The sequence below is a fragment of the Telopea speciosissima genome, chromosome 6 (assembly GCF_018873765.1).
Source record: "Telopea speciosissima isolate NSW1024214 ecotype Mountain lineage chromosome 6, Tspe_v1, whole genome shotgun sequence".
Lineage (NCBI taxonomy): Eukaryota > Viridiplantae > Streptophyta > Magnoliopsida > Proteales > Proteaceae > Telopea > Telopea speciosissima.
The window spans coordinates 56,786,317-56,813,966 of record NC_057921.1 but is presented as its reverse complement, the minus strand read 5'-3'; the positions used below and the strand labels follow the sequence as shown (position 1 = coordinate 56,813,966).

Here is a 27,650-nt window from a genome sequence, read left to right as displayed (position 1 = left end):
GAATTTGGATCGTCTGCAATTGCCCGTCTTGCCTGCGCTGCGTAGACACAGGGCCATGCACAAAGACCGCCTTACCCTTTCTCGAGCACCTTGCCTGATTGGGGGTAAGGCGGTCTTTACGTGCGACTCTATATCTGTGTAGCACAAGTAGAACGGGCAGCTGCGCCGTAGACGATCTGCATCCGTGAGAGAGATCGGTTGCATGGAATCATTCTCTACCTGAGTTACCGACCCGAGTAACTAACGGCAACGATTGGGCTAAAACCCTAGCCTGACAGACGGCAGACATGTCAACCGTCACGATGTAACCATCAATTACCTCACATGGCTGGGGCCACTGTTTTGCTGGAGTGTATGAGAAAATAACACGTGTCATTCAATTTTCACATCAGATGATCAATCACATGCCGAAAGGATTTTTTCGTCATTTCAACACCGATAGAAACTTGTCTTACGTACAGCTGTGCAGACCAGTTAAATCAATTAGATTCTGCCACGTGTTTTTTTACCCTGTTTCATCAACAAGGGATTCCTTTTCTTCCTTCTGAGTTCTCTTCTCCTCCTTTTTCTCTTTACCGGAAACAAAAAAAAAAAATTCTCCTCCTTTTCCTCCTCTGCAAATTAAGCATCTCCCTCAAGGAAGCTCTCCTTCCATACTCCATACCAAGAACTCAAGAAGGGCCCAGTTTCCAGAAATAGAAGCTTTTTCCATCTCAACTTCTCTGAAACCTCAAAAGGTTTTTCTTTTATCTTTCAGACGCTCAGAGCTCTTTAACCTGGAATCTGCATTTTTTTCTTCTAGGTTTTAAAGTAAACTTCTTTATGTCTAATTTTTGTACTATTCAGTTGGAAACAAATGAAACTGATCTTACTTGTTTAGGGTTTTGAATTCTTTCATTACCCTTGATTGAGGCTGGATCTTCATTTATGCACTCTGAAATGGGATTCGACCACCTTCTCAAAATCTTCATTGGTTTGCTCTCTGCAATTTTTTTGATTGGTCTTGTATACGCCATCTACTTCGTTCGTAAGAGAAGGTTGAAAGATGGGTATTCAGAGAAGAGGAGCTCTGGAAGGAAAGAAGAATTTGAAGTGGAAACAGAGGATTTGTTCAGTTTCCCAGGTGTTGAGAATCTCACAATCCATGACATCTTGGATGCTCCAGGAGAGGTTGTGGGTAAATCGAGGTATGGAACACTGTATAAAGCTTCTATAGAAAGGCTCAATTTGGATGTGCTGCTTCGGTTTCTTAGGCCAACCTGCACAAGAAGGTTGAAAGAGATTCTTCCTGCAATTCAGATGCTGGGGTTCATCAGACATCCCAATTTGGTGCCTCTTCAGGCTTTCTATGCGGGGCCAAGAGGAGAGAAGCTTTTTGTCCACCCCTTCATAGGCCATGGAAATCTGGCCCAGTTCATTCGAGGTAATCTGCTTAGTTTTCTTTCTAATTTTGATAATTCGTGTTCGTCTCCATTGGTGTTCAAATCTCTTTTGGAAAAAAAAATCTAGAATTTTTATCGTATTTGGCAATTATTCATGACAGAGTAACACAGCTGTATCTTGACTCCTACCTATCTATTCAAGTATGGGAACTCAAATTGCTTTCACAGTATTAACTCATTGTTGAAAGAGATAGCTGAAAATCTCAAATTTTCCCTCCTGGCTTCTGGGTTTTGTTTTTAATGTTTTGCATTACTTCATCCTTTTATATCGTTAAAAAACAATCTTTCTGTTCATGTTTGTATGGTACTCCTGTAAATGGTAAATCATTTTCTTTCACAATTTCTTCGATCTCCCTCTGTCTCCTTAAAATTTTGTTTTTTGTTTATGATATTCCACTTAACTTTCTTTCCTTATTTATTTACTTTTATTGGGTCTGATCTACTTCTCTCATTCTTCAGCCTTTATTGTCCTAGAGGATTTTGGTTTACCAGGTTCCAGCTCAAATAGAAAATATGAATTTTTCTTTAGGGTGGCTTTTTTTACTTCATCATTCTGCAAAATTCAATATGTTAAATGGGGGACAATGTTTTCTTATGAACAGATGGAAATGGTGAATCACACAAATGGGCTGTCATTTATAGGATCACACTTGGTATTGTCAAAGGACTTGATCATCTACACTCTGGATTGCCATTTCCCATTCTCCATGGAAATCTGAAGTCAAAGAACATTTTGCTTGATGAGAATCATCAACCTTATGTGTCTGATTTTGGCCTGCATCTTCTATTAAATTCATCAACCAGTCAAGAAATTGTCGACATTTCTGCAAGTCAGGGGTACAAAGCCCCTGAGCTCATGAAGATTAAGGAAGCAAGCAAAGAGAGTGATATATACAGCCTTGGGGTCATTTTACTTGAAATACTTACAGGGAAGGAGCCTATTGGTGCAAATGCATCTTCTCGTCCAGATGTGTATCTGCCCAACTCCATGAGAAAAGCTATCCTTGAACATAGAATATCAAATATGTTTCACCCCAGTATACTTAGTAACAGAGGCAATGATCAAAACCCAATTACTGAGGAACGTCTTCTCATGTTCTTTCAGTTGGCAATGACTTGTTGTTCTCCTTCCCCTGCTTTGAGACCAGATATCAAGCAAGTCCTCAAAAAGCTCGAAGAAATTGGGCACTGAGAAACCTTTGGTTTAGTGCACTATAGTCTGGTTTCTCTCTTGATGTGTTCATGATCCAGATGGTAGAAAATGGATAAAAATATAGTTCCATGATTTAATGCTGACTGGATGGGCAATTTGCTGAGAGTGATTGTAATGGGGAAGGCATTATCTGTGGGTGAGGAAACAGGACAGCTCTTGAACATCAGTTAAAACTCCAGCCATCCGAAGAGGATGTTGGATTGAATTGGTGATTGGATGTGTTGGGTTCAGGGTTTTATTATTGCCAAGAGTTCAGTACCACAGGATTGTAGATTCAGTCGTGGCCCAGATTGGATATTGTCGATAGCTTAATCGACCCAAACATTACAGTGAGGAAGAACAAAATAGGGACAGCCAAAATACCCAAGAAGGTTTGTTTCAATACTCAAGAAACTTTAACCCTGAATTGGGAGTGTACACTGGTTAGTTGGGACGATGAAGTAGAGTTCAAATGAATTGTGAAGGTTAAGTAACAGGAAGACAAAGAAGCAAATGTTCCAAAAATTTTTTGTACCATTGATATCAGGCAACTCATAAAAATCTAAAGAATCCATTGATGATACTGCTTCATTTGTTTTTCTGTTTCATTGTCCACTACATTGGCCTCTATATCAGTAGCGAAGTTAATGGGAAAAGGCATTTCCATCGCGCAAAGGATTCAATCCAGCCATAGGTTTCCCTATGGCTACCTTGTTACGACTTCACCCTAGTTAAAGACCCCACCATGATGTGCACCAATAAGACCACCAAAAAGCCTTTGTAAACGTGCAATGTGTAATAACCTGGTCCCTTCGTCCTCCCTCTAATAATTATTTAACAAATGCACAAGAAATCTCTACTTGGTTGCATGATCTCTACACAAGCGTCTAGGCCAATAGGTGCGCATACCTGGGTATTTATCCAGGGGGTCGAGGCATCATCTCACGGTGCCCTGTGAGAGGACATACGAAACACCACCAAATAGAGATCTTTTTTCCTTAAAAATATATGTTGACAGAGAAAATGGTCACTACAGGTTAGTGGAAAGAATTTATTTCCACACCTACTAGTCTTTTGCTACGTGGACAACTATTATGAATATTTTGACGTTTGATAGAAACGTCATAGTCTCATTTAATTATATGTTAAATTTTAGAGCCTAACTCAATCAAATATCCTTTTCTGTATTGGTATGCATTCAAAATACTCCAACCACTTACTGTGTTGTCTCCCATATCTCTCTTTTCAAAACTTTGTTTGCCGTATGACAAATTCCATTTGATTGAAACCTAACGAACAAAGCCTAGATGTGCCACATGGTGGTTGTTGGCATTTAAAGTGAGTGAGTGTGTAGAATAGACTCCATTTAGGATAAGTGAAATCAGAAACACATAAATCATAAAATTGAGTTCTTACAACAATTAAAGAATCCATATCCGATTATCATCTGGATATCAAAAGCTATCAGAATTCACATTCTAAATTTGATTATCCCAATAAATGGATATGAATTCGAATCAAATTCAGATTTTTGACTATCCATTTATACCTCCAGCCAATATAAAAGAGACCCAATTGAAATTAAGAAAATGAAACAAAAGAGAAAATTAAGAATCAATTTGAGATTGTTCCAGGAATGTTCCAATATAACAATTCCAAACCAATCCTACAAGATTAAAAACAAAAAAAAAGTTAGTCAAACACTTGCACCAAACTAAAGAAAAAGAAACAAAGAAATAAAGAGAACAGGTCCCAACTCCCAACAATCCAACAACACATTCCTTAAGTCACGGATAACATTCAAAGTATTCTGTCGTTATAAGGAAAATTTTATAACGTGGAACAGATTTAACAACAACCTCTTTATATTTTCATGTTCGATCATTATAATACATTATTAGGTGACCAAGAGCGACCGATCATGGACCACTTATATCTATTGTAGAGTTTCAATAATAGTATATGATTGAAATTTTCTTGAACTTTTTGATGTAGAAATCTACAGCACCAAAAATATGTTCTCTTGTTGGGTTGAAAACGATGACATGTAATTGAGTTGAATCATATCGAAACGATATTCTTCTTAACGTTTTTAATGCTCGTGTAATCGGATTAATATTATGTTTATACCTCCAAGATAAAACAACTCTCTAATCATCACTTAAAACACACATAGGGTTGGTCTTCTCTCTGCCGAAGGAGGAACAGGACTGGTTCGTTTTTTCGCTGGAGACAGGAATGGTGAGGTATGAGGAAGACGATTGATTTGTTAAGGATAGGATGAAAGGGTATAAGAGTCATTTTATATCCAAAGTAATGACGTGAATGTTTACTTCCTAACGGACTATTCTTTTACCACAATCAGAGACTAGACCGAAACAAAACTCTTGGAAGGGAATTAATCTCGACAGTGTCTGAACAAATCCTTATGCCAAGTATTACTAATAATGAACAGAGAAAGTTGTTTTGGAAGCTCACTTTAACCGTGAGTGGTGCCTTTGTATTTATAATTGAATTGGTATACTGTTCAATTAAAGTTTGTTACAACCAAGTAATGAGAGTCTTAAACAATTGTGAGTCTTCAAGTGAGAGTCCTCAGGGTGGAAAACAGGTGGAAAACAGGGGATCGGTTGAGGTTGTTTTGCTGATAAGGTTTGCTGAGTCAAACCTTATCACTTGGTTCAAGGTTTGTTAAACCTTATCATTTGAATCACTTGGATCGTTATCATCCCCCTGCAAACTATTCGGCAGTAGGCGCAAAAGTTTGGAACGATGTACTGTGAACAACGGCTTGTCCAGACCTTTAGTGAAGATGTCTGCAAGTTGGTTGTTGGAACGAACAAACTGGAGCCGAACCGTGTTATTGAGAACCAAGTCACGAACAAAGTAATAGTCGACCTCAATATGTTTTGTTCTAGCATGTAGAACAGGGTTGGCAGCCATCTGTGTCACGGAAAGGTTATCACAGTGTACGACCACAGGCAGCCCAATCGATACCCGAAGATCCTTTAGCAGGTAGGAGACCCATAGAAGTTCTGAAACTGTAATAGCCAAGGCCTTGTATTCGGCTTCGGCGCTTGATCGAGACACAGTGGGCTGATTTTTGGATCCCCAAGACAATAAATTTGGACCGAGAAATGTGCAAAACCTGGTTGTAGATCGACGGGTGTCGGAGTAGCTAGCCCAATCGGCATCGGAGAAAGCAGCAACAAGATTCAGTGGGCCTGCTCTTATTGGTAACCCAGCCCCCATGGTGTGCTTAAGATATCTTAGAATACGTTTGACAGCATGAAGATGCACCGTTCTGGGGGCGTGCATGAATTGGCACACTTGATTGACTGCATAAGAGATATCTAGACGTGTCATTGTAAGGTATTGTAAAGCACCAACAACTTGACGCTATTCTTTTGGATCTGGAAGTAAAGTGCCATCAGCTGTTGAGATTTTAGAATCGGATGGAACAGGAGTAGCACATGGTTTGCAGTTTGTCATGCCGGTTCGCTGAAGAAGCTCTAGTGTGTATTTTGTTTGTGAGAGAACAAGTTCAGATGAGTGGCGTTTTGCCTCAATACCCAAAAAATAGTGTAGCTCGCCTAGATTAGACAGAGAAAATTCCTTGTCGAGACGAGCGATAAAGTGGTCAACATGAGTGCCTTTGTCACCGGTAAGAATTATATCATCAACATATAATAACAAAATGAGAATACCGGTGGTAGAGTGATTGACAAACATCGAGCTATCTGCCTGGCTTTGGGTAAACCCGTCCTTAAGTAAGAAGCACCTAAACCTGTGAAACCATGCACAAGGTGCTTGGCGAAGGCCATACAGTGCCTTATGGAGGCGACACACATGGGAGGGTGCTGTTTTATCAACAAAACCGGGGGGCTGCTACATATAGACCTCTTCCTGTAAATGGTCATGTAAGAATGCATTTTTCTCGTCAAGTTGGCGAAGTGGCCAATTGTGAGTCACAGCCAAGGATAGCACAACATGGACTATGGCAGGCTTGATGACGGGGCTGAAGGTTTTTGAGAAATCAAGGCCAGGCTGTTGGTGAAAGCCTTTGGCCACAAGTCGTGCTTTATACCGCTGTATAGATCCATCACTGTGAGTCTTTGTCCTATAGACCCACTTGCATCCAACGTTGTTCATGTCCTTTGTAGAAGGTACTAGAGACCAAGTATTATTTTTCTTCAGTGCATTATATTCTTCACACATTGCTTGAACCCAGTGGGGTTGTTTGGCTGCTTTTGCAAATGAGACAGGATCAGGTGGTGTGGAACTGGCAATGGCAGAAAATGCTTGTGGTAGTGGGTGCTTGGTGGTGAGTAGAGAGATGGGCACTCGTGGACGCCGTGTACCTGTTTGGCTGCGAGTGACCATGGGATGTGGTGGTGGGGGTGATGGAGGAGGTGGGGGAGGTGGTGGCGAACTGATGGCTGGTTGAAGGTTCGATGATTCAGAGTGATTAGAAGTGGTGGGTGGAGAAGAAGCTGAAGTATTGGAAGAAGAGGATTGATTGTGGGTGGTGTTGATGGATGTGTCAGTAGTGGGTAGGGGTGTCAACCGGTCGGGCTCGGTCGGTCTTGGTCGGGCCTAGCCAATTTTACAGGCTGCACCGTGTTCGACCATTTAGGCATTCGGGCTTGCCTTGGGCGGACATGGTACGGTTTCATTTCGGTCGGTAGGTGTTGGGTCTTTAATCGGGGCAGCCTTATTCGGGCTAAACGGGCCTAAACGGCTCAAAACGGGCTAATGAGCCGTTCAACTCTAAACGGTCTCTAAACGGTGTGGGTTTACTAACTGACATGCAACTAGAATTTTAAGTTCAAACCATCACACCATTGGACAATCACGGTACACCTCAACTCAAAGTCAAATAAAGCTTAACCCAACTAAAATAGTAGCACAAAACGAATAGAAGCACATCTAACAAAGTAAGCAGAGGGATAAAAAATAGCAGCACAACACCGAATAGAAGACACATCTAACAAAGTAATATCTAAAAACTAAAAACTAAGCCGCATTTCACCTATGTTAGTGTATGTAACCAATAAATGTCAAACCAACAAAGAAACAAACAAAAACAAGAAATTCGGAGGGAAGGGGAGGGGAAATTTATAAGTTAAAGGGTCGGGCTGTAACCAGTCGGTCTAGGTCGGGCCTAGAATTGGTCGGTCCGATCGGGCGCCCGACAGGCTAGGACCTCACACCAGGACCGCCCAATTACTAAACGTGTCGGGCCTAGCCCAGGTCAGGCTAGGCTTTAACCGGACGGGCTCGATCGAGGCTACCGGGCTGGGCCTAGAATTGACACCCCTAGTAGTGGGTGGAGAGGGAGAGGGTGAAAATGGTGGTGGTAAGGTAAAGGTAACAGTGGTTGGGGATGGTGATGTAGGTGCAGCTTGTTGTCTAGAATTTGCAAAGGGAAAAATTGTCTCATTAAATAGAACATGCCGAGACACATATACCCTGCCAGTTGTAATGTCAAGGCAACGATAGCCTTTGTGATAAAGGCTGTAGCCTAGGAAAACACACTCTTGTGACTTTGGTGAGAGCTTGTCATGGCGATATGGGCGGAGATTTGGGAAGCACTGGCAGCCGAAGACACGCATTGTAGAGTAGTCAGGACATGAACCAAATAATACTTTATGAAGGGAACGGTCTTGTAGAACAGTTGTAGGCAACCGATTAATAATATAGATGGCTGTTGTGAAGGCTTTAAGCCAATACCGTTTGGGCATTTTTGCTTGGAACAGTAATGTCAATCCCATCTCCGTTATATGACGATGCTTTCGTTCTGAAACCCCGTTTTGTTCAGGGGTATGCGGACATGAGATCCTTGAAACAATACCACATTTGTCGAGGTAATCCTTAAATGAACCACGTGTGAGCTGAAGTCCTCCATCACTTTGAAAACATTTGATGGTGGAGGAGAGAATATTTTCTGCCATGCTTTTAAAATGTTGAAAACAAGTAAGTGCATCAGATTTTGATTTTAACGGGTAAAGCCATGAGAACCGACTGAAATCATCTATAAAGACAATGTAGGAATTATAACCACTAATTGATAAATGTCTTGTAGGACCCCAGAGATCACAATGAACAATGTCCAAAGGAAAATAAGATTGACGAGTAGACAATGAAAAAGGAAGTTTATGATGCTTGCCCATTTGGCATGGGCCACAGAGCTTATTTTTGTCCTCACGACCAACAAAACCAATGCCTTTTGATTGCTGTAATTGAAGAAGAGTTCTAGAAGAGGAGTGTCCTAGTCGGTTGTGCCAAACTGAAGCTGGTAATTGAGCTCCAAGGAAAGCCATGGAATGAGCCACCGGAGCTGGCATGGTGTAGAGATCATCAATGAGAGGGCCCGTCATGTGTGTCATTCCTGTTTGTAAATCCTTAACATAGAACCCCCAAGGAAAGAATTCAACAGAACAGTCATTATCCTGAGTAAGCTTTGAAATGGAAACCAGATTCTTAGCAATTTGAGGAACAACTAGCACATTTTGAGTTGCAAAGATGAGGTAGTAGTTGGTAAATTAGTATTGCCAATGCGAGAGATAGGTAAGCTCTTACCATCACCAACTGCAACCTGATCGGTGCCTGTGTAAGGAAGAGACTGTTGAAGTAAAGAAGTATCGAATGTCATGTGAGAGGTGGCCCCCGTGTCTGGAATCCATTGCTGTTCATTTAGTGGTGGCGGTGGGAAGGGAGAATTTGTATGAAGACCAGCATAAGGAGAGGGTGGAGTTTGGGCAGCACTGTTTCGACTTGCTGCATAGCGGAAATAACATTTGCTTGCAGGGTGGCCAAACTTCGCACAGATCTGGCATTTGACTGCATTTGAAGGAGATGACGGGCGAGGGGACTGATTTGAGCCACCACGGAATGCAGGATTGTAATTGTTACGGCCCTGATTTTGCTTGTAGTTGCCATAGTTGCGGCCCAAATTCTGTTTGGGTTTGTGCACGGGAGGACCCAAACTGGGCTTCAAGTCAGCAGGCTGCTGGGTTTCAACATGCAGTAATGCCGTCTAGGAAGATGGATCAGGCATCGGAGAGGAACTAGTGCCATACCCGCGTCGGAGTTGCTGCTCATGAGTCAAGAGTTTGGCTCGAAGGTCAGAGAAAGTCACTGGAGTGATGTTCTCAATAGTGATGATGAAGGGACTGTATTCTTGGCCAAGACCATTGAGTGTGTAACCAACTAAATCAGAATCTTTAACCTTTTCATCAATGGCAGCAAGGGAATCAGCAATTGATTTGACTTTGTGAAGATAGTCGGAGATTGTAGAAGAGACTTTGGTAATGGTTTGCAATTCACTTCGCAAGAAGGACTTGCGTGCAGTGGATTGTTGTTGGAAGAGCTCAGCCAGTGAGTCCCACGCTTCCTTTGCTGTCCGTAGACCATGAATGTGGGAAGACAGAGACTGGCGTAGTGTGGCATTAATGCAAGCACGCACAAAGTGGTTTTGTTTGCGCCAGGTTTTGTACGTGGGGTTGGGAGTGGTGGTGACAATGCCGGATTCTGAAGTGGTGGTGATGTGTTGTGGCGGTTTTGTGATAGTGCCATCAACATAGTCCATGAGATCGCAGCTTATAAAGATTGATTCAAGCTGCTCCTTCCATAGTAAGTAGTTGTCTCCTTCAAGTTTTACGGCTACAAGGTTGGAGAGGTTGGTTATGGGAAAAGGGTTGTTACCGATAGGTGTGGTATCCATTGGAGAAGGTGTAGAAAGGAAAAAAAAAAACAGGAAATTCAGGTGCTTACAGTGCTGGCTCGGATACCATAATAATGAACAGAGAAAGTTGTTTTGGAAGCTCACTTTAACCGTGAGTGGTGTCTTTGTATTTATAATTGAATTGGTATACTGTTCAATTAAAGTTTGTTACAACCAAGTAATGAGAGTCTTAAACAATTGTGAGTCTTCAAGTGAGAGTCCTCAGGGTGGAAAACAGGTGGAAAACAGGGGATCGGTTGAGGTTGTTTTGCTCAGCTAACCTTATCACTTGGTTCAAGGTTTGTTAAACCTTATCATTTGAATCAATTGGATCGTTATCAATTACTATGGGAGAGGCTATGGCGATATGAAGTGGACTCTTACAAGCTTTATCGAAGGGAATTGAAGACTCGGAGGTTGAATCAGATTGCATGGAAATCATCTCGCCTCTAAATAGAAGTGATCACTCAGCCAATTTTGATCTACAACCAATAGTAAATGATATTACCCTGTTAACCTCCTATTTTCATCACTGTAAGTTCCAATTTACCTTACCCCCTGAGTGTGCAACAACTCGACTGACTCGTTGGCTCGGAAGGTCCTATCTATGATGGATAGGATAGAATGACCATATTCCAATCCATGGATTCAGGATCTATGTAATTCTGATCTCATGAGTTCTACTCATTCGGATGAATAAATTTATATTTACCCTAAAAAAAAACAAGGTAGTTTTTTGAAACTTCGAATTTATTATTGTTTTAGGTAAAGTATAGGGGTGATTCTGATACGACGGATCCAAAAAACATAGTTATAGGGATTCTTCCTCCATTACTTTTGCCAATTATATTATGGAAAAGTTCCTTACATGGGACGTAGGGGCACACCCAGACACATTGAGGGCAAAAATGACTGCCCCACCCACATTGGTGGAATTTTTGCCCCCCAGTATGCCAGCACGCACCCTATCATTGTGGCTACCACACGTGCATGGCCCCGACGCTGCTATGCAAAGAATGGTTCCCCATTATATTAAACCACACCTTCGGAAAATTATCTCCTGCAATTCGCTACCCAGTCCATTTCCCCAAGTCCCTCTAATAGGGGAGGTGGACCCCACCTAGGCAATGTGTTTAGGTAGGGGGAAGGGTGGTCATTCCTCCCCCCCCCCCCCACAATGAGAGGAATTGCAAGAAATGGACGAACAGGGAATTGTAGGGGGGATAAAGATCCCACCCTCTTCCCCCAAAACTCCCTAACTCCCTCTCCTTGGTGAAGCTGATCCCATGACTTCCCACCGTCCTACCTACTGTTTTCCACGTGTCCCTCTTTCCTACATCGACCCGAAATTAGAAGATCCCAGCCACTCAACCCAAGGATCCCTTCTGGAAGGTCAGAGGCAGTTCAGCGATCCACCAATGATCCTTCTGAGTTCTGACCCTAAACTGATATAACAATCCCAACCTCCGTCCTGATTCGGTATGTCCAGTACCACAACACTACCGTGATCCTTACAATTCTTCACTTCGTAGTCAGTATCTCCCCCTCAGTACCAACGTTCTCTATCTATGTATCGATAATTCCTATCATCGTACGGTTGATTCGTCAACGCATCATCTTCATCACCGCTTCCTCACCAATAGATCAGAATATTTTTCTAACAGAAACAAATACCGGTCGAACCATTCACCTTTTTTATCTCTTTCCCGGGAATCCAGTATATTTTATGTATATACAACACCTTCTCCCTTTTACAGCAGTTTTCTTCGTGCCTGAATTCCGTCGGTGATTGAAGATCTCCTGCGTAATCTCCTTCTTTAGGTAATTGGAATCCGAAACACTTTAATTTTTAGGGAATAATTTTTATTTGTATCTTCGAGTCTGGATCTTGAGGCGTACGATTATCTGCTCTGCATCTATTGATTGGCCGTAAAAGATTGAACTTTTATTGTTCTTATTCAGTTTATCTTGAGGCTTACGATTTGATTTCAATCTATATGTCTTTGGTTTGATGGAAAAGCTTCTTTCACATGTATGTCTTTGGTTTGATTGATATGGTTTAAGGAAAAATCCCCCCTTAAGAAAAAAAAAATAAGGTTTATTAGGGGGCTAGTGCTTCAAACTGTCGAATTTTGTTAACTTTAGGAGAAATATCTGAAATTCGCATGGACATCTTGTTATTTGGATAAATTTATACGTTTTTGCATGGGTGATACAATATTTCAAGTGGGTTCAAATTTGTTTATCTAAAAACCCTTTAATCCACAAGAAATTTTCATGTGAAAATTTCTCTCGAAGAATTTTTAGATGAAAGGATGGATTTTTCTTTTCGGGAGGGCAGGTTATGGCTTTTTAGAAGTTTTTTATGACTCAATGCCTTTTCCAGATGCATTGCACAATGGTGATGTTGGTCTGTTCTGTTGATTTTGCAGGGGACTTGAATTTTTACAAAATGGCAAATAATAAGGGGGAGGAAGCTTCCTCCCGTGGCAATGGATGGGAAGTTGTATCACTTACGGCATCGGCATATTCTTCTGCTCCAGGTCCAAATAGAGTTGATGATGATAAAGGCAATGAGTTCGGTCAGTATGATGAGGAAACCTCTAGTGCAATGTTCATGTCTGATCACTTTGTGTTTCCACCTAGCGAGCATGAGAACTTACCACTGGAGCCAGACATGAATGAGATTGATAATGTACCAAAGGGTGAAGGTGTAGCTTCCTACGAGCTGCAAAGAATTGATATGAATAAATCTGACAAGAAAAATGTAGAAAATCGGAATGTCAAAGAGTTGCGAGTACCAGATGAGTTTCCTGGAATAATGTTCTTTGATGAAAAGGGTAATAGGCTATCTGTTCGTGGTGCAGAGTTTGAAGAAGGCATGGGCTCACAAGGGCCAAATCCGGTTGGTGAAGAGAAGAGCATGTACAGCTCTGCTAAGTATAGTTCTTTCAATAGTGAAGCAGATACTAGTGGATCGACTGTTTATGATGGGCATGCAGCTGTCACTGAATCATGTGATCCTTCTCAGAGAAGTTTAGATTCCCCTTCAGATTTTTCAAAGTCAATAAGTCATACAAAAGAAGTTCAATTTAATAAGTCTGGGCTTCCATGCAAGGCATGGTGGAAGAAAAGGGTAGCTTCCTTGTACACGAATGCGAAGGAGGTGAATGCATTTTGGTCTATTTTTGTCGCTGCAACTCTGATGGGCCTTGTTATTCTTGGTCAGCGGAGGCAGAAAAATAATGTGGCAAGCTCAGCCACTTAAGTGGTAATTCAGCATGCTACTCTTCTCCTTGAAACAGGAAATGAATCAGTCAGGATAATTGAGTCATGAAGCTTTGCTGATAAGTATTACTTCTGTTTGTGTTTGTGCTTATGTGTTTCACTGTTTATGCATTTGTCTGTGTATGCTTGACCATTTATGGACCAGTTCATCTCCTGAACTTTAAATCTTTGACATGTGTGTGGGTGTGTGAGTGGCAAGTAAGATCTCTCAAAATACCTCATGGTTGTAATATGTTATACATAGTAACAAAATCATTATAAGTACATGGTTTTACGTTATTTGAAATGTCAAGTTCAAACAGAGTTATTTCATGCGTACAGGGATCCGCATGGGAAAAATAGATGTAGGTAGAAAAATTGAAGTTGGTTTGGGAAGTTCTGTTCTTATGTTGCCATTGTTCAGGAGACTAGAAAACTTAGACATTCATTGTATCACAGATAAACATGGAGCAGGGTACTTGATACATGCCAGTAGGACGTTTGACTGTGTATGTGATATATTTCCATGCTATTGATGTAGTGTGTGGCAATGCTGGTTAGTTCACGTGCTGAAAGAAATGAAGCGCAGATATCTCCTTGTGTCTAGCTTTGCATTTGGGTGCTTTTGCCACATCATCTTCTCATCTAGGTGATATAATTCTCAGTTTTACCTGTGGGTTATTACTGCCAGTAACATGTTGCTGGAACTAGAAGTGTAATCGTAAGTGCTATTCCATTGAAGAGCTGCCAACTCCTCTTTCTGACCATCTCTTGTATGGTGGACATAGATAGCATTTACAACAAGAAAAAAAACTGGGAACGATGTCAAACAAATAGCCTGAGATGGTTTCGAGTTCTAGAAACACTAACTGTGAAACTTGAGGTTACTCAAGAAAATAACCATGTTTGGGACACTTTTCTCCATATGTTGAATTGTTGATCCATCCTTAGGAAGCTGCATTTAGCTGATGTGTTAGTGGGATTGAGTTGATGGCTGGAACTTAGTTTTTTCTTATTTTACAAGATCATGGCACATGATAAGCCTCAGGTGTCAAGCCATTGGGACCTTAGCTTCAGTTCCCTTACTGATTATTCATGTCAGGTCTAAACACTGGGAATTTTCCATCATGATGCAGGACTACCAGGCTGTGATTCCAAACTGGTGCAGAACTTATCCAGGAAGGGGCTTAATCAGGTGATTCTATGTTTAGGTTATTATTGACAGAACCTGATAAATCCTGCTGCATCAAAAGAAAAATTGCTGTAGTTGAGTTTTCTATATGGATCATTGGGTAGATAGGACATACCAGTTAAAAGGCTTTGATGCATTTCTAAGACTTAGAACAACTAAAAGGCAGAATGAACATGGATTAAGGAATTGGAAAAGGAACTTTACAATTCTGTTCTGAAAATTAAGGCACAATGGTGAAACAGAATTTTGTTGCTTAACCTCAGTAATTGGGATAAGCCTTTGACCGTGCTGGTCATGATGTTAGTGCTGATGTGAGGGAAATTCATTGATGATCATGCAGTTGAACACATTGATAGTTCCAGGGCTGTGAGTTTGCAGTTCACATTGTAATGCTTGACTACTTACAGCTCTGAGGCTGTAACTCATCGTGATTGATGTCATTGTGGGAATCCATAACCTGGATTACTTGTGATCATAAATTGCAGGGAGTGTCTGCCCAGACCCAAAACCCCCTCCTCTAGACTTGGGAGTTGGAGCTGGACTATGGAGTCCTCATAGAAGGCAAAGAGATACTCTTCCCCTATTTAGGGGGGAATAAAAGGCCTCTGGTAATTGGAAATGATTACAACAAGGTTGGTATTTCTCTATAAGCAGAACAACAATTAAAAAACATGTTCATATGACACTAACAGACACAATAAGGTGCTGATATTGAGATGAGAAAATGGGGCAAGTCGGCAACTGGGTTACACAGAACCAGAAATTAATGCCTGCAGAGAAGGTAGGAAAATATTTGGCTCTTCAGCTGACTCAAACATGTAAAGACCATTGCTCTGTTGCAGGTTCAAGACTCAAAAAAGCTTGTAAATGCCTATTAGTTTGTGGATTATAGTGAGAAAAGACATGAGATTCATGCTTAATGAAATTAATTGATCGATTTATAATAGAATGTCGATCGGTAGAACGTGCCAAATGTTGCTGAACCTGAAGACTGGGATATGAAACTGATGATATGAGGTAGTAGTTCCCCAAAATTGCTTTGGTAGCTCTCCATGGTGGAGGATGGCTGCTAATGTTAGTATGTAGGCTTCAGGGACCATCTGGCAGGCTACGCTTGGAAATTATAAACATTTTGGGGGACATTAGATATGAGTATATACCGAACTGCTTTTTGTGTATACTCATACTTGGAGATGAAAGGCAATGTTCAAACTTGCAAGGACAAATTGCTGTTCTCTCACTCTCTCTTAGTAAAACAGTATTTTCTTTCATATAATTGTTGTAAAATAGATAACTAAACACATTTCTATGATAAAATATTGGATGTAAAGCTATAACATGTCTCTATTGTTTTAAGTGCATAGCGTGTGACATGCCTTTTATATTTATGTAGGGACTAAGGATATATGGACAGCACCATCCACATTTCCTAGTTGTGCCATCTGACAAGTCAGATGGGCTGAATTTGGTGAACAAGTAGACCACCCCTCCCCCTTCTCACATGTCAAAATTCAGCCGAAACAGAGTTTGCCACATTTCAAAATAGTTGATAGATTCAGGACTACCAAGTGTGTGTGTTTATGTATTGAGTATGGACCATAAGTGGTGCATGGACATACAAGGGAGGGTATGTTATTTCTTGGGAGGAAAAATTGCCACATCATCGTTCCACTTGGAATAAGTAGCCGTGACACCCAGATAAGGAAAAGGAAATGTGGGCAGACTGCCCATATTTTATTCCCCCCCCCCCCCTTTGTGTAGAATAAATTGTATTAGTCAAAAAACTTGAAACCTAAAACGATACACGATCTATTTAGGTTTTAAAACCATAGAATCACTTCGGATGATTTTCTTTGGTTTCTAATAGTTCAAAGGTGTGTATTTATGTATTCATTGCAAAATTTCAAAGGATATCCCACATTTAACCATGTTTTACCAATTTTTTTTTGACCCATTTTGCACATTTGGACAATATTTTGATTTGATCATGCAGGAAATGAGCTGTTCTGTCAAAATATGAAACCTTGGATGAAGGGTAAATATTGAGCGGAGGGCTTATATACTGAAGAGAGAGAGAAAGAGAGGGTCATCCCCAAACTGCATTTATTTTTCTTCCCTAATGACTGACCTTTTATTTTGATTGCAGTGAGCAGAAGATGAAGTGGGTACCCAGAGTTCCAAAGATGTAATTGTGGGCAGAGCCCCAGAGAGTTCTACTACGGCCCTCCAAAGAATTACAATGACGATGGAAAAGGCAGAGAGATATTGAAGAAGCTAATTAAGAGTCTCAACGTGTTAGGAGTCCCAACTCCTAATTTGTAAAGCGTTGGAGATAATATAAAAAGAGGCGTGTACCATTATTGAATTATTGGATATATATTCTCTGTATATATATATTTATATATCTCTTCATTTGTTAATGCAGGTAATAGAAACTGGCATGATGCTTTTGACTCAAGAAACTTAACAAACAGATTCATCTTTTAGTATAAAACAAATCATCAATTGTAGTTTTTGTTTTTGGTAATAATCATCTTTGTACTTTTAATGGGAGCTGTAGACATATATAAGGCCTAGAGCAATCAATCTTCCAACCCTGAATCTAAGGAACATATTTAGACATATCATCAATCATCATCTAATCATAGATTAATTTTTAAATTAAATTAATATCTCCATTTGTAAATATAATGTTTTCAAAATTATTTAAGAAATCCAGGATTTTAAAAGAAAAAAGAAAAAAGAAAAAAGAAAAAACCCTATTCCTGACCCTTTTGCGCATGGAATCTGTGATCAAGGGTTTCCTCCATGGTTTCACTTTGGGAGCATTGATCTTTTCCCCATATTGTAAATCCAAAATTTTATATTCCTTAATTGATTGCATATTAGATTTTGAGTAGATCAGCACTAATTCAAGTATCATCAAATATACATTGACCCAAACATACACCCAGACTGATCTTGTTGCACCTTATTCAGTCCTAATTCCTCGGAAAAGAATATTTGATAACAACATTTGATTGGATCCATTTATACAGAAATTCAATTCATTAAACCTATTATGTAGTTCTCAAACACAATATTGATTCATTTCACTAACAAAAAGACTGGAAAAATAACCAAAAATAAATGAAAACCAAATACCTTCCACAGTGACCTCACACAATAATGGTGAAGAAATTTATTTCCAAGTCATAAGAAAGAATTAATCACTATCTTGGAATATATACCCCACCTCCCCCCCCCCCCAAAAAACCAAAAACAAACAAAAAAGCAAAAGAACCATTACAATTGTTTTAATAAGTGATTAGGAAGCCTGTTTCAAAACTAGTTAAAAGCAAGAACCTATGTTTTGATCACAGTATTACTGGAACCTCAACCTGATCTCTTCGTCCGCTAATTATCTCGTGCCATCAGGTGATAGGTTCTGTAAGGAGGTAAACATGAAGTTGCCAGAAAATATAGCCTCTTTATCTGTCAATCCACAGGTACTTACATTAGACATCAGGAAAATTGAAAACCATGGTGGTGACTGGTGAAGGCTTCCAAATACCTTCTCCCATGCAGAAAGGAAGGCATCTGAATGAGAGGACTTGTATGGTTTCAATTGGGTAGAGCAGAAGAGTAGCCATACAGGTTTAAGTGGCTTGCATGCAAGGGAATGTGTGACTACTATTCAATTCATCCAATATAATGGTGCAATCTATCCCACATTTAGAATGTAAATAGAAACATGGAATATCCAGCATGTGAACTCATATGCTGCCAGTAAAACATTCCAATGGCCTTTCAAGACCAATAACTGTACTCCCTTTTTTATTTCGGAGACAAGCTGGGCTCAGTGTCAGGAAACTGACAGGTGCATAATTTTACCCAAATAAGCTACAAGCTCAAGAAACATGGGTAAAACAATGAGGCAATCAAATATAATTTTCTTACGATGAATACAAAGATACAAATGGAATTAGAAAATGGGATGAGGAAAACCTACCTGTCAATGTCAAGCAATAAGATTCCCGGCGAACATATCTGGACATTGCCTGAAAACATAAGCAAGGGCACAGTTGTTTTAGTTCTTCAATACTTGGTCAGGAAACAGGCTTGGCTTGTGAATACATGAAGCCGCAATATGATTATGAACTTGGGTGTAACACTTCATGAAAGTCCATGATAGGATATGTGCAAAGGTACCATATTCAAAATTAAGGGGTGTCTAAAGAAAAGAGAGTGAAGCCAGGAAGAATAGCTTGTAGCAGGCATCAAATAATTAAGACATGATCCATTTACATAAGCCATGTATCAGTTACAGAGTAAGGGCTCACAACAGTAGTTATCTATCAAAGGGCGGCCCTTGGTTGGGTCTCAACACTCTCTGGCCTAACCACAACTAATCATCCGGCCAAAGCAATATCTGCTGAGCCAGATCAAATTGTTAGTCTCATCACCACCTCGTATGACAACTGTACCGTTATGATATACAGTTTACCATTCAGATGCTCTTAGAAAGATAGGCAACAAATGGCAGCAAGGCGACACTAACTGAATTAACAGAGAAGAATACAAGAGCATACCTGGATGACAACTGATGCGGCATCATTTGGCTTTGATGAACCATCATCGGAGAACACATTCCTGTAACAAGAGTGGGCATCATAACAGAGCATCAAAGTAACAAGGCGACAAGCAAATGCCATTGCCAAGATGTACGTCTGTATATGTATGTGTATGTGTTTGTGAGTGTGTGTGCATGTGTGTTTTATGTAACTATAGAACCTTTGTATAATTTGCAAGATTGGGTGTATTTGGCTGCAATATTGGATATGCTTCCATTATTTTGCAGGAAGGACGTCATGTCAAGTCACAAGCATTTGGATGCAATTGGCCTTCTGCCTTTTTACTGGCCAACAGCTAAAGGAATGCTGATGCCAGTCACCCAATGGGAACAACCCCCCACCCGCAAAAAAAAAAAAAAAAATTGTTCTGTGTTTTCCAGATTTCACGGACATGAAAATGCTGGCCATCATCTCAACCAATAAAATTTTTTGTAACTAAAATGAGAGGTTCAGATTAAATAATGGCTTGCGAAATGGAAAGTTACCTCCAAATCACATTCTCAAGCTCATCCTGTTTAGCCTCAGGAAGCATTGCAGCATTATATGCAACAACATTCCCATAGAATATCTTCTCCAGATCCTTCATCCATCTAGTCAAAAGTAAGTTGACCTGTAAATGAAAGGAGAAAAGAAACATAAACCATTTGTTAGTCAGTAAAAAACAAAAAAATAAAAAAAAGAAGTAAAAGTACCAAATCACTCTACTAAGGGCTTATTCAAGTGAAATTATTGATTGACACCCTAACAGCTTTCCACCAAATTACCAACCCAACCTCTTCCTGGTCATAACTAGAGCTCTGATGCTCAACAAAAAAGAAATAAAATTCAGCCATAGAATGGAACTTCCCACAACGTAAGGAGGTAGGTAGATCTGGAAGAAATGCAGAGTGAATGCATCTTTTCACACAAGTTCAAACTCAATATTCATTTGATCAAGGTAAGAATGGATTAACCGTGACATTGTGGATGGTTTTCAAAACTGATATGAAATGGTGCATTCACCCTGTGTTTCTTCCAGATCTACCCTCTTCCCACAAGGCAAGGGGTAGATCTGGAAGCATGGAAAGAGAACTAGGTCGAAACCTGTCGAAACAACCGAGACGAGATGTGGGTGGAGTCAAAAAAGTCACTGGTTTCGACCAGTTTCGACCTATATTTCGAAAGTTCCGACACTCATGCCCATCGAAACTTGAGGAAACTTGGCTCGAAACCAGGACAAACAGTTATTTATGCCTGAAACTATGACAGACACTTATTTAAATAAATGTTTAACTTAAGATATTATTCACAAATAAGCAAATACCCCCTATTTGAATCCAATAAAAATAGTTAAAAAATTCAAATTCCAAAAGGATAAAAAGTCAACCCCCCCAGTTCAAGAACAAAAATTGGATTTTCGGTGGTAGGTGCAATTTTCAACTTTTAAATGTTGGGGTTTTTCTCAAATCTAAAAATTTCATAAATCTTAATATGGTAAAACATTGCTAAAAACCAAAAGTGCGGTAAATTATTCATTTGTTTTGATGTCTAAAAAATGTTTTCATTTAGAGCGATTTTGACAGCATTTGCACACACCAAATTAAGTTTGACCATTACATAACTCCTTCAATACAAATCAGATTTAAGCAATCTCGGTTTCTAGCTGGTCAAAACCCGAATTTTGGAACCTTGTCTGGAAGAAGTGAAGAGTGAATGCACCATTTCTCACCAGTTCAATCTCAATCAAGGTACTAAAACTCAGGTCTCGGTACCATCGACTCTTGGAAAAACCAAGACGAGTCGAGATCTCGGCGAGATCGGAGTTGGTGCATTTTTTTTTTTTCAACTCGAAGCCTCAACTTTGGGTCAACCCGAGATCTGGACCCGAGATCCGAGATCTCGCCGAGATATGTCGAGTTTTGTCCAATTAGGTAAGGTATTTAAGTGGTAGGTGGGTTAAAATAATGGGTCGAAACCGAGATCTCGCCGAGATATTGCACTTTTGAGACTCGTAGGCAGTCTCGTCTCGGCTTTTTCAAAAACCGAGAAACTCGGCGAGATCTCGAACTATGATCTCAATATTCATTTGATCAGGTAGGAATGGAATATCCATGACATAGATTCATTGTGGATGGTTTGCAAAACTACAAAATGATACAAAATCATGAAATGGTGTTAGACTTTGTGATGCAGTTCAGAAGAACAAGAAGGCCAGCAGCAAACCAGGCCATCGGTTGAGTCAAATTGGGCCAAGAATGGACCAATAGGCTTAATTTTGAGTGCCTAATAGGTTACCATGGGCTGACTATTTTTGGGTTTTCTATAGTAATGAGTCAATTCTATAAGCCCAAATGGGATTAAACAATTAGTTTCTATTTTGTTAAGATTCTAGAATAGTTTCTATTTCGAAGAAGACTTGGGATTCTACCTACCATATATAGGGGTATCCTACAACAACAACAACAACAACAACTCAGCCTTACCCCAACCAAGGTACTAAAACTTGGGTATCGGTACCAACTCGGCTCTTGGAAAAACCGAGACGAGTCGAGATCTGGCCGAGTTGGTGCATTTTTTTTTTTCCAACTCGAAGCCTCAACTTTGGGTCAACTCGAGATCTGGACCTAAGATCCGAGATCTCGCCGAGATATGTCGAGTTAGGTGAGGTATTTAAGTGGTAGGTGGGTTAAAAAAATGGGTCGAAACCGAGATCCGAGATCTCGCCGAGATATTGCACTTTTGAGACTCGCAGGTAGTATCGTCTCGGCTTTTCCAAAAAACCGAGAAACTCGGCGAGATCTCGCGAGTTCTCGAACTATGATCCCAACTAAATGGGGTCGGCTACATGGATCCTAGCAAAGACAAAATAATAAAGATAAAAGAAAAGAAATTGAACACAGCAACAACAAATCAGTCTTATACAAACTAACTGGGGTCGACAACACGGATCCTTTCCCTCCAATCAGCTCTATTCGACGTCATACTTGAAACAAGACCTAAACTATGCATGTTTTTCCTCACCACTTCTCCTAGGGTCATTTTAGGCCTGCCCCTAGCTCTTTTAGGACCTTCAATCATAATCGAGTCACTCCTCCGAACTGGAGCATCCGAAGGCCTCCGTTGAACATGGGCATGCCACCTCAAACAACTTTCTCGTAGCTTGTCTTGAACCGAGGTTACTCCTAAACCACCCCTCCATACATAGGGTTTCCTATTTTGCTTATTTCCATGAAGTTATAAATAAAGAGTAAGGGATCATACCCACTACCAACGATTTGAACAATTTATTAAGCTTATGTTTGCTGATTACTGAGAGATTTAGAACTCTTTTGCTGTGAGATGCAGTGAAGCCCTCGGTGGGATGGCAACGTAGTTTCGTGGGACGCCACGTTGGATTGGTGAGATGCTAATCAAGTTCTATGTGGGAAGCCTAGTTCATATCCTTCATCTTCTATCTTATAACTTCTTCTTCTCTTTTTCCATTGATTCCTGTCATTGATAGCAGTATCCTGCCATAGTTTGAACCTTGTGACAGCACCATTCTTGGCCTTGTTTCTAGTATTCCTTTTAGTTACAGTTAAGGATAATTGTGTTTAATGAACTCTGAATTCTATTATCTAGTTTCTATTCTGTTGGGTTAATGAACTGTGAATTCTGGCTATCGGCTTAAGATGATTCTTACATATTGTGTTCCATATGACGAGTGGAGAATCTGATCTTTGTTTGATGCTGTGCTGCTGTGTGGTTGTGAAGTTATAGCTTTGTTTCTAATTCTAGAACGTAGTTTCCATTTTGATTCACTTGCCCATATCTTACATCCAACAATTATATTGGAATAAACTTTAAGGGTTTGAAGTACAGGGGAGACCTAGTTTCAGTAGTAATTTGGGAATTATCTGAGTTCTATTTTGGGAGTTATAGAAGATCTACTGCTGGTTTGAGTTTCTATGATTCTGCCTGTGGGTGGGCTTCTCAAATCTACTATTTTGTTAGATTGAATCCATTAAAAAGCTAAATAAGATAGTATACAACAACAAGATGAAGGCCAAGGCCTATGCACAAAGGGAAGAAAAAAAGGGATGGGGGTTACTGATCTCTTTCTCTCTGACAGAGACATTTCTTTGAGCTAGAAGAGATCAGCCTTTCTGGATCAGATGAATATGCTTCCAAGGGGCTCCAAAGGGAACCTTCATTCATCCAATTATTCTTTGCATACACACACAAGTGATGCCAATACATTTTAAACCGGTAGCATGATAATGGTCATGTAAGTAAATGGCTGAACCATATTAGGTTACAAAAGTGTGTAGTAAGAAGGTACTAATCACTTAATGATCACTTACCCCTGCCTTGGATACTCTCAGCTCTAAGTCATGATTGTAAATCTCATACACATATTGCCCAAGCTCAACACCCTCCTTTCCTTCTTCTTTCAAGCGGTGCAAGCAAAGCCACATGTGAAGTACAAGCAAAGAAAACGTTGTTTTGAAGTTTTTCTCCAAGTTAAATACTGCATATGAAAGAGAGCATTAACATCAGTCATTATTTGATATTTGGAGACAACAATATGCCAGGTTAAGGATAGCTAATTGACAATGATTATCATTATCTAAGTCCATAACGAAAGGCAAAATCCCTTGTTAGAACAAACGACGGATTACAACAAAGGGCCTGGAAATATTCTTGTTGGGATAAACAAAGAAAACGAAAGAAAATAGTTATGTTCTTAAGACGTATACTGAGGTACTTCGAAGTTTGAAGTCATCTCCAGATCACATATTCATTGCTCCAGAAGAGAGATTTTTGGAGCTGAGATGTGCTCAATATAGGAGAGAATTGCTCAAAATCTTCATTGTCGAGCAAGTTCCTCTCCTCCAAGTTAACTTGGCCTATCTTCGGAGCTATTTGCAGAAACAATAGCATGTGGAAACTGGTGATTGAAGACTAAAAATGAAGATAACAGATTGGCAGTATGTATTTCTTGAAAGGGGGCAAAACTTTATCAAGTACTCTGACATACTCTTGCTCATTGCATTTCTCGTGTCCATCACTGCTAGGACGGAGATGGATCACCATAGTGGAGTGGAACCCAGTGCACAAACCTAGAAGACCTGGGGGTGAGCAAGGGCCATTGGCTGCTTTTTCCTCCTACAATTCTTATCTAGCAGGCTCCTGCCAGATGACTTTCACCCTTTTCCACTGTTTTGGCCATGCAATCTGCAGAAAACATTTTCATCCCACACAACCAACACACCATAACTTGAGTACTCAAACCTGTCCCCATGGAAGCATTTCAGCCCAAGCATCCAAACACAACCTAAGCCACACAAAAAATGACAAGGCTCTCTTGTTATTGGTTGTGTCAATTTACATGGAAAATGAAAGCATTCGAGGATCTGTCATAGCTACAGTAAAGGCCAATGAGTGGAAAAGCAGAAGGTTAAATTAGTCATGAAGTTTTTGGAAAGTTATCGTGAACCTGCAGATAGCATTAGTAATATAAGGTTCTAGAATCCAAGTAAAAGGGTTTGGCTATGGTTTTTTCAGGTACCGGCTGTCGACCTGACGAACCAACCCTCCTCCTTTATCCGGTCTTGGGACTGGCAGCAAGTACTAGAGAAAATAAGTGTTTCAAGTAAATATGTGGACATAAATAAAGATATGTATGGTGTTCTGGTTACTAGTGTAAGAACTAAGAACTGCGGGGGATCAAGGTGCGTCCGGAGTGTTATGTGATCTACGTATTCCTTTAAAACATAAAGGAAAATTTTATAAGACAGTCATACAACGGCTATGATGTATGGGGCAGAATGTTGGGCAATTAAAAAGCATCATATAGATAAACTCAATGTAGCGGAGATGAGGATGTTGAAATGGATGAGTAGCAAAACTAGGAAGGATTAAGTAAGGAATGATCATATTAGAGCTGATTTGGGAGTAGCTCTAATACATGATAAGCTACGAGAAAATCGTTTGAGGTGGCATGACAGAGGCCTGTGGATGCTCCAACACAGAGGAGTGATTTGATTCAGATTGAAGGAACTAAAAGAGTCAGAAGGAGAAGCGGTCAGGAAAGAAATGCATAGCTTAGACCTTGTATCAAGTATGACCTTGAATACAGTTGATTGAAGGGCAAGGATCCATGTAGCCGACCCCATTTGATTGGGATAAGGCTGAATTGTTGTTGTTGTTGTCGTTGTTGACAAAAATTCTCCATACTGAGTAAGGGCGGGCTTTGGGAGTAGATGATCAAGGGTCTGTTCAGAATAACTTTTCATGAAAAAATGGTAGGGATTTCTAGATTGTCTGCTTGACAGAATAAATTTCAGGATAAGTTGGAGGTATTCACAAATAAGTTGCTTTGGAGGTATTCCAAGACAAGTTAGTTTGGTTCATCCAGCTTGATTAGACAAGAAGAAAAGTTTCAATTATCAATATTTGGTTAAAGTATCCAAATTTCCCATGAGAGGCATAGTGCATCATTTGAACTTCCATTGCAAAGAAGCAATAAAAATTTTAAAAATAAAAACAAGAAGTTATCTAAGAATTTTTAGCCTTTACAAAAGAAATCATAAGTGTAGTCTAAACTTCTAACATCATGAATCCTTTTAAAATTAAGACTACTACTCCATCTAATTACTTCATTTTCCAAAGAAAAGAAGAAAATCACCATCATAAATAGGCTGTTTGTCAACTTGTGAAATGATACGCCGGTATATCACGTTTGCCCCTCGAATGGATTTACTTTGCTTGCTATAAAACAACAATAGCTTCAAGATAGTACGCCGAAAGCCCTCATATTTTGGCTCCTCAATTCTCAGAGGTGAGTCTGGTGCCAAAGCCAATGAAGAGGGTTTAGACCAAAACAACTTATTTAAGTTCACCTGACAATAGGAAATACAGAAATACAGAATTTCAGCAACTAAGAAGCTCTAAATAGAGTTTGAAACAATTTAATGAGTTTGGGAAATGCACCAGTGACCAAGTGAAATATAAGAATATACAAGTCCAATTGTAACATGCAAGTAAGCTTGTACTTGCATACACTGCTGTGTTATTTTTAGTGGGCTTCTTGACTGGACAAGGTTTTCATATATTTTTTCAGCAATCCATTCACTTAAAAGGAGGGGGAAGGACCCAAATTACAAGTTAAAAATTCACATGACACAAAAATGAATGAAATTAAAACGTGAGTTTTTTTTTTTTTTTTTTTTTTGGGGGGGGGGGGGGAGGAGGAGGATGTTAGAACTGAGATTCCAATCACAATCATGCGAACGGAAACTATATAAAATGTTATCAGCAAACTGAATAAAACGATTTTTCATAGAATTCTTAGAAAACCACAACGATGGTCAGTGAATTCAATCATGGTTTTGCTTCATACCTCCGGCTTGGTTGAGACCCCATGAAGTGGAGAATTTACCACAGTTGCAGTTGCAGCTGCAGCAACCTTGGAATAGTTTCTAGACCCATCATAAAGATATTTTGAGAATTCCATGTTCTTCCGTAGTCCAACCTTGGAGAGCTGGCTAATTGCTGTGCTCCACCTCGGCAACATTGTTGGCTATCTCTATCTCAATTTGAAGACAGCTCTATTTCGTCGTAACCTTAAAGGTACAGGTTTGATCACTCACCTACCAAATACGATGAAAACATAACAAGGGTTAATCGATTTCTCCACAACTTGAAATGGGTTTTCAAGATCTATTGACTGAAATCGTAAATTTTCGATGAGAATCAAACAACATTTTTTCAAAGGTTGTAGTACTTGAAAATATACAAACAAGTACACCAATACCAACCTCCGAGTTCAAGTGAGAGAAGAAAGTAGAAAGGGTTCTTCTTCTTCCTTCCTTCTTCGATTCGATAAAACTGTGCCAACTGCAAACGAACTGCGTTTTACGCCATTAATGGAGGGAAAGGGTTTGCTTTGCTCTCCTGGGGAGGCTTCCTGTTTCTAAGGCATCAATGCCCGTACATCCGTTTGAGAGGTTCACCATCAGGACACGTGTCTAACTTAGAGTGGATTAGAACCCGGACCCACGCTTCCCTCACGGAGTAACGGGGTTTTTCTCCTATGAAGATTTATAGGGACTTCGTCGTGGATCAGATGAAACCCTAATGGCTGTGTTTGGTTGGATAGAAAAAGAAAAGAAAAAAAACCTAGAAAAAAATAAAAAGCAAAAAAAAAAATTTAAACACGTGTGTGAGAGAGTTCCCCAGTCCCTAAAAAGTTCAA

The 27,650-nt window shown here is 40.0% G+C and overlaps 3 protein-coding genes across 4 annotated transcripts; 2 read left to right on the top strand and 1 right to left on the bottom strand.

Annotated features, from left to right (window-relative positions):
- The first annotated feature begins 938 nt into the window (after positions 1-938).
- Positions 939-3,235, top strand: LOC122665220 (putative kinase-like protein TMKL1). Its single transcript, XM_043861310.1, has 2 exons — positions 939-1,423; positions 2,045-3,235. Exons 1-2 carry the CDS (start codon positions 940-942, stop codon positions 2,632-2,634), a joined length of 1,074 nt encoding a protein of 357 aa, XP_043717245.1. The 5' UTR covers position 939; the 3' UTR covers positions 2,635-3,235.
- Positions 3,236-12,101: 8,866 nt separating this feature from the next.
- LOC122665223 (ATG8-interacting protein 1-like) lies at positions 12,102-17,076 on the top strand. Of its 2 annotated transcripts, none has more exons than XM_043861314.1 (3): positions 12,102-12,178; positions 12,791-13,631; positions 16,966-17,076. In XM_043861314.1, the coding sequence occupies exon 2, from the start codon at positions 12,813-12,815 to the stop codon at positions 13,626-13,628; it is 816 nt and encodes a 271-aa protein (XP_043717249.1). In that variant the 5' UTR covers positions 12,102-12,178; positions 12,791-12,812; the 3' UTR covers positions 13,629-13,631; positions 16,966-17,076. The 2 variants fall into 2 exon arrangements, with proteins under 2 accessions (XP_043717249.1, XP_043717250.1); XM_043861315.1 differs by lacking the exon at positions 16,966-17,076 and adding an exon at positions 13,970-14,425.
- Positions 17,077-18,092: 1,016 nt separating this feature from the next.
- LOC122665222 (ubiquinol-cytochrome-c reductase complex assembly factor 1) lies at positions 18,093-27,292 on the bottom strand. Its single transcript, XM_043861313.1, has 8 exons — positions 27,214-27,292; positions 26,796-27,045; positions 26,082-26,295; positions 23,755-23,921; positions 19,918-20,042; positions 19,391-19,451; positions 18,811-18,859; positions 18,093-18,293 (listed from the first exon to the last, which is right to left on the bottom strand). Exons 2-8 carry the CDS (start codon positions 26,967-26,969, stop codon positions 18,220-18,222), a joined length of 864 nt encoding a protein of 287 aa, XP_043717248.1. The 5' UTR covers positions 26,970-27,045; positions 27,214-27,292; the 3' UTR covers positions 18,093-18,219.
- Positions 27,293-27,650: the final 358 nt, after the last annotated feature.

Bases quoted from the DNA above. Each gene is read 5' to 3' on its own strand.
- LOC122665220 (XM_043861310.1), top strand. From the start codon at position 940: ATGGGATTCGACCACCTTCTCAAAATCTTCATTGGTTTGCTCTCTGCA. The intron at 1,424-2,044 runs GTAATCTGCTTA...TCTTATGAACAG, and splicing joins TCTGGCCCAGTTCATTCGAG to ATGGAAATGGTGAATCACAC.
- LOC122665222 (XM_043861313.1), bottom strand. From the start codon at position 26,969: ATGTTGCCGAGGTGGAGCACAGCAATTAGCCAGCTCTCCAAGGTTGGA. The intron at 19,452-19,917 runs GTAACTTTCCAT...CTCTTGTTACAG, and splicing joins CTTGAGAATGTGATTTGGAG to GAATGTGTTCTCCGATGATG. The intron at 18,860-19,390 runs GTATGCTCTTGT...TTATGTTTTCAG, and splicing joins CCGCATCAGTTGTCATCCAG to GCAATGTCCAGATATGTTCG.
- LOC122665223 (XM_043861314.1), top strand. From the start codon at position 12,813: ATGGCAAATAATAAGGGGGAGGAAGCTTCCTCCCGTGGCAATGGATGG.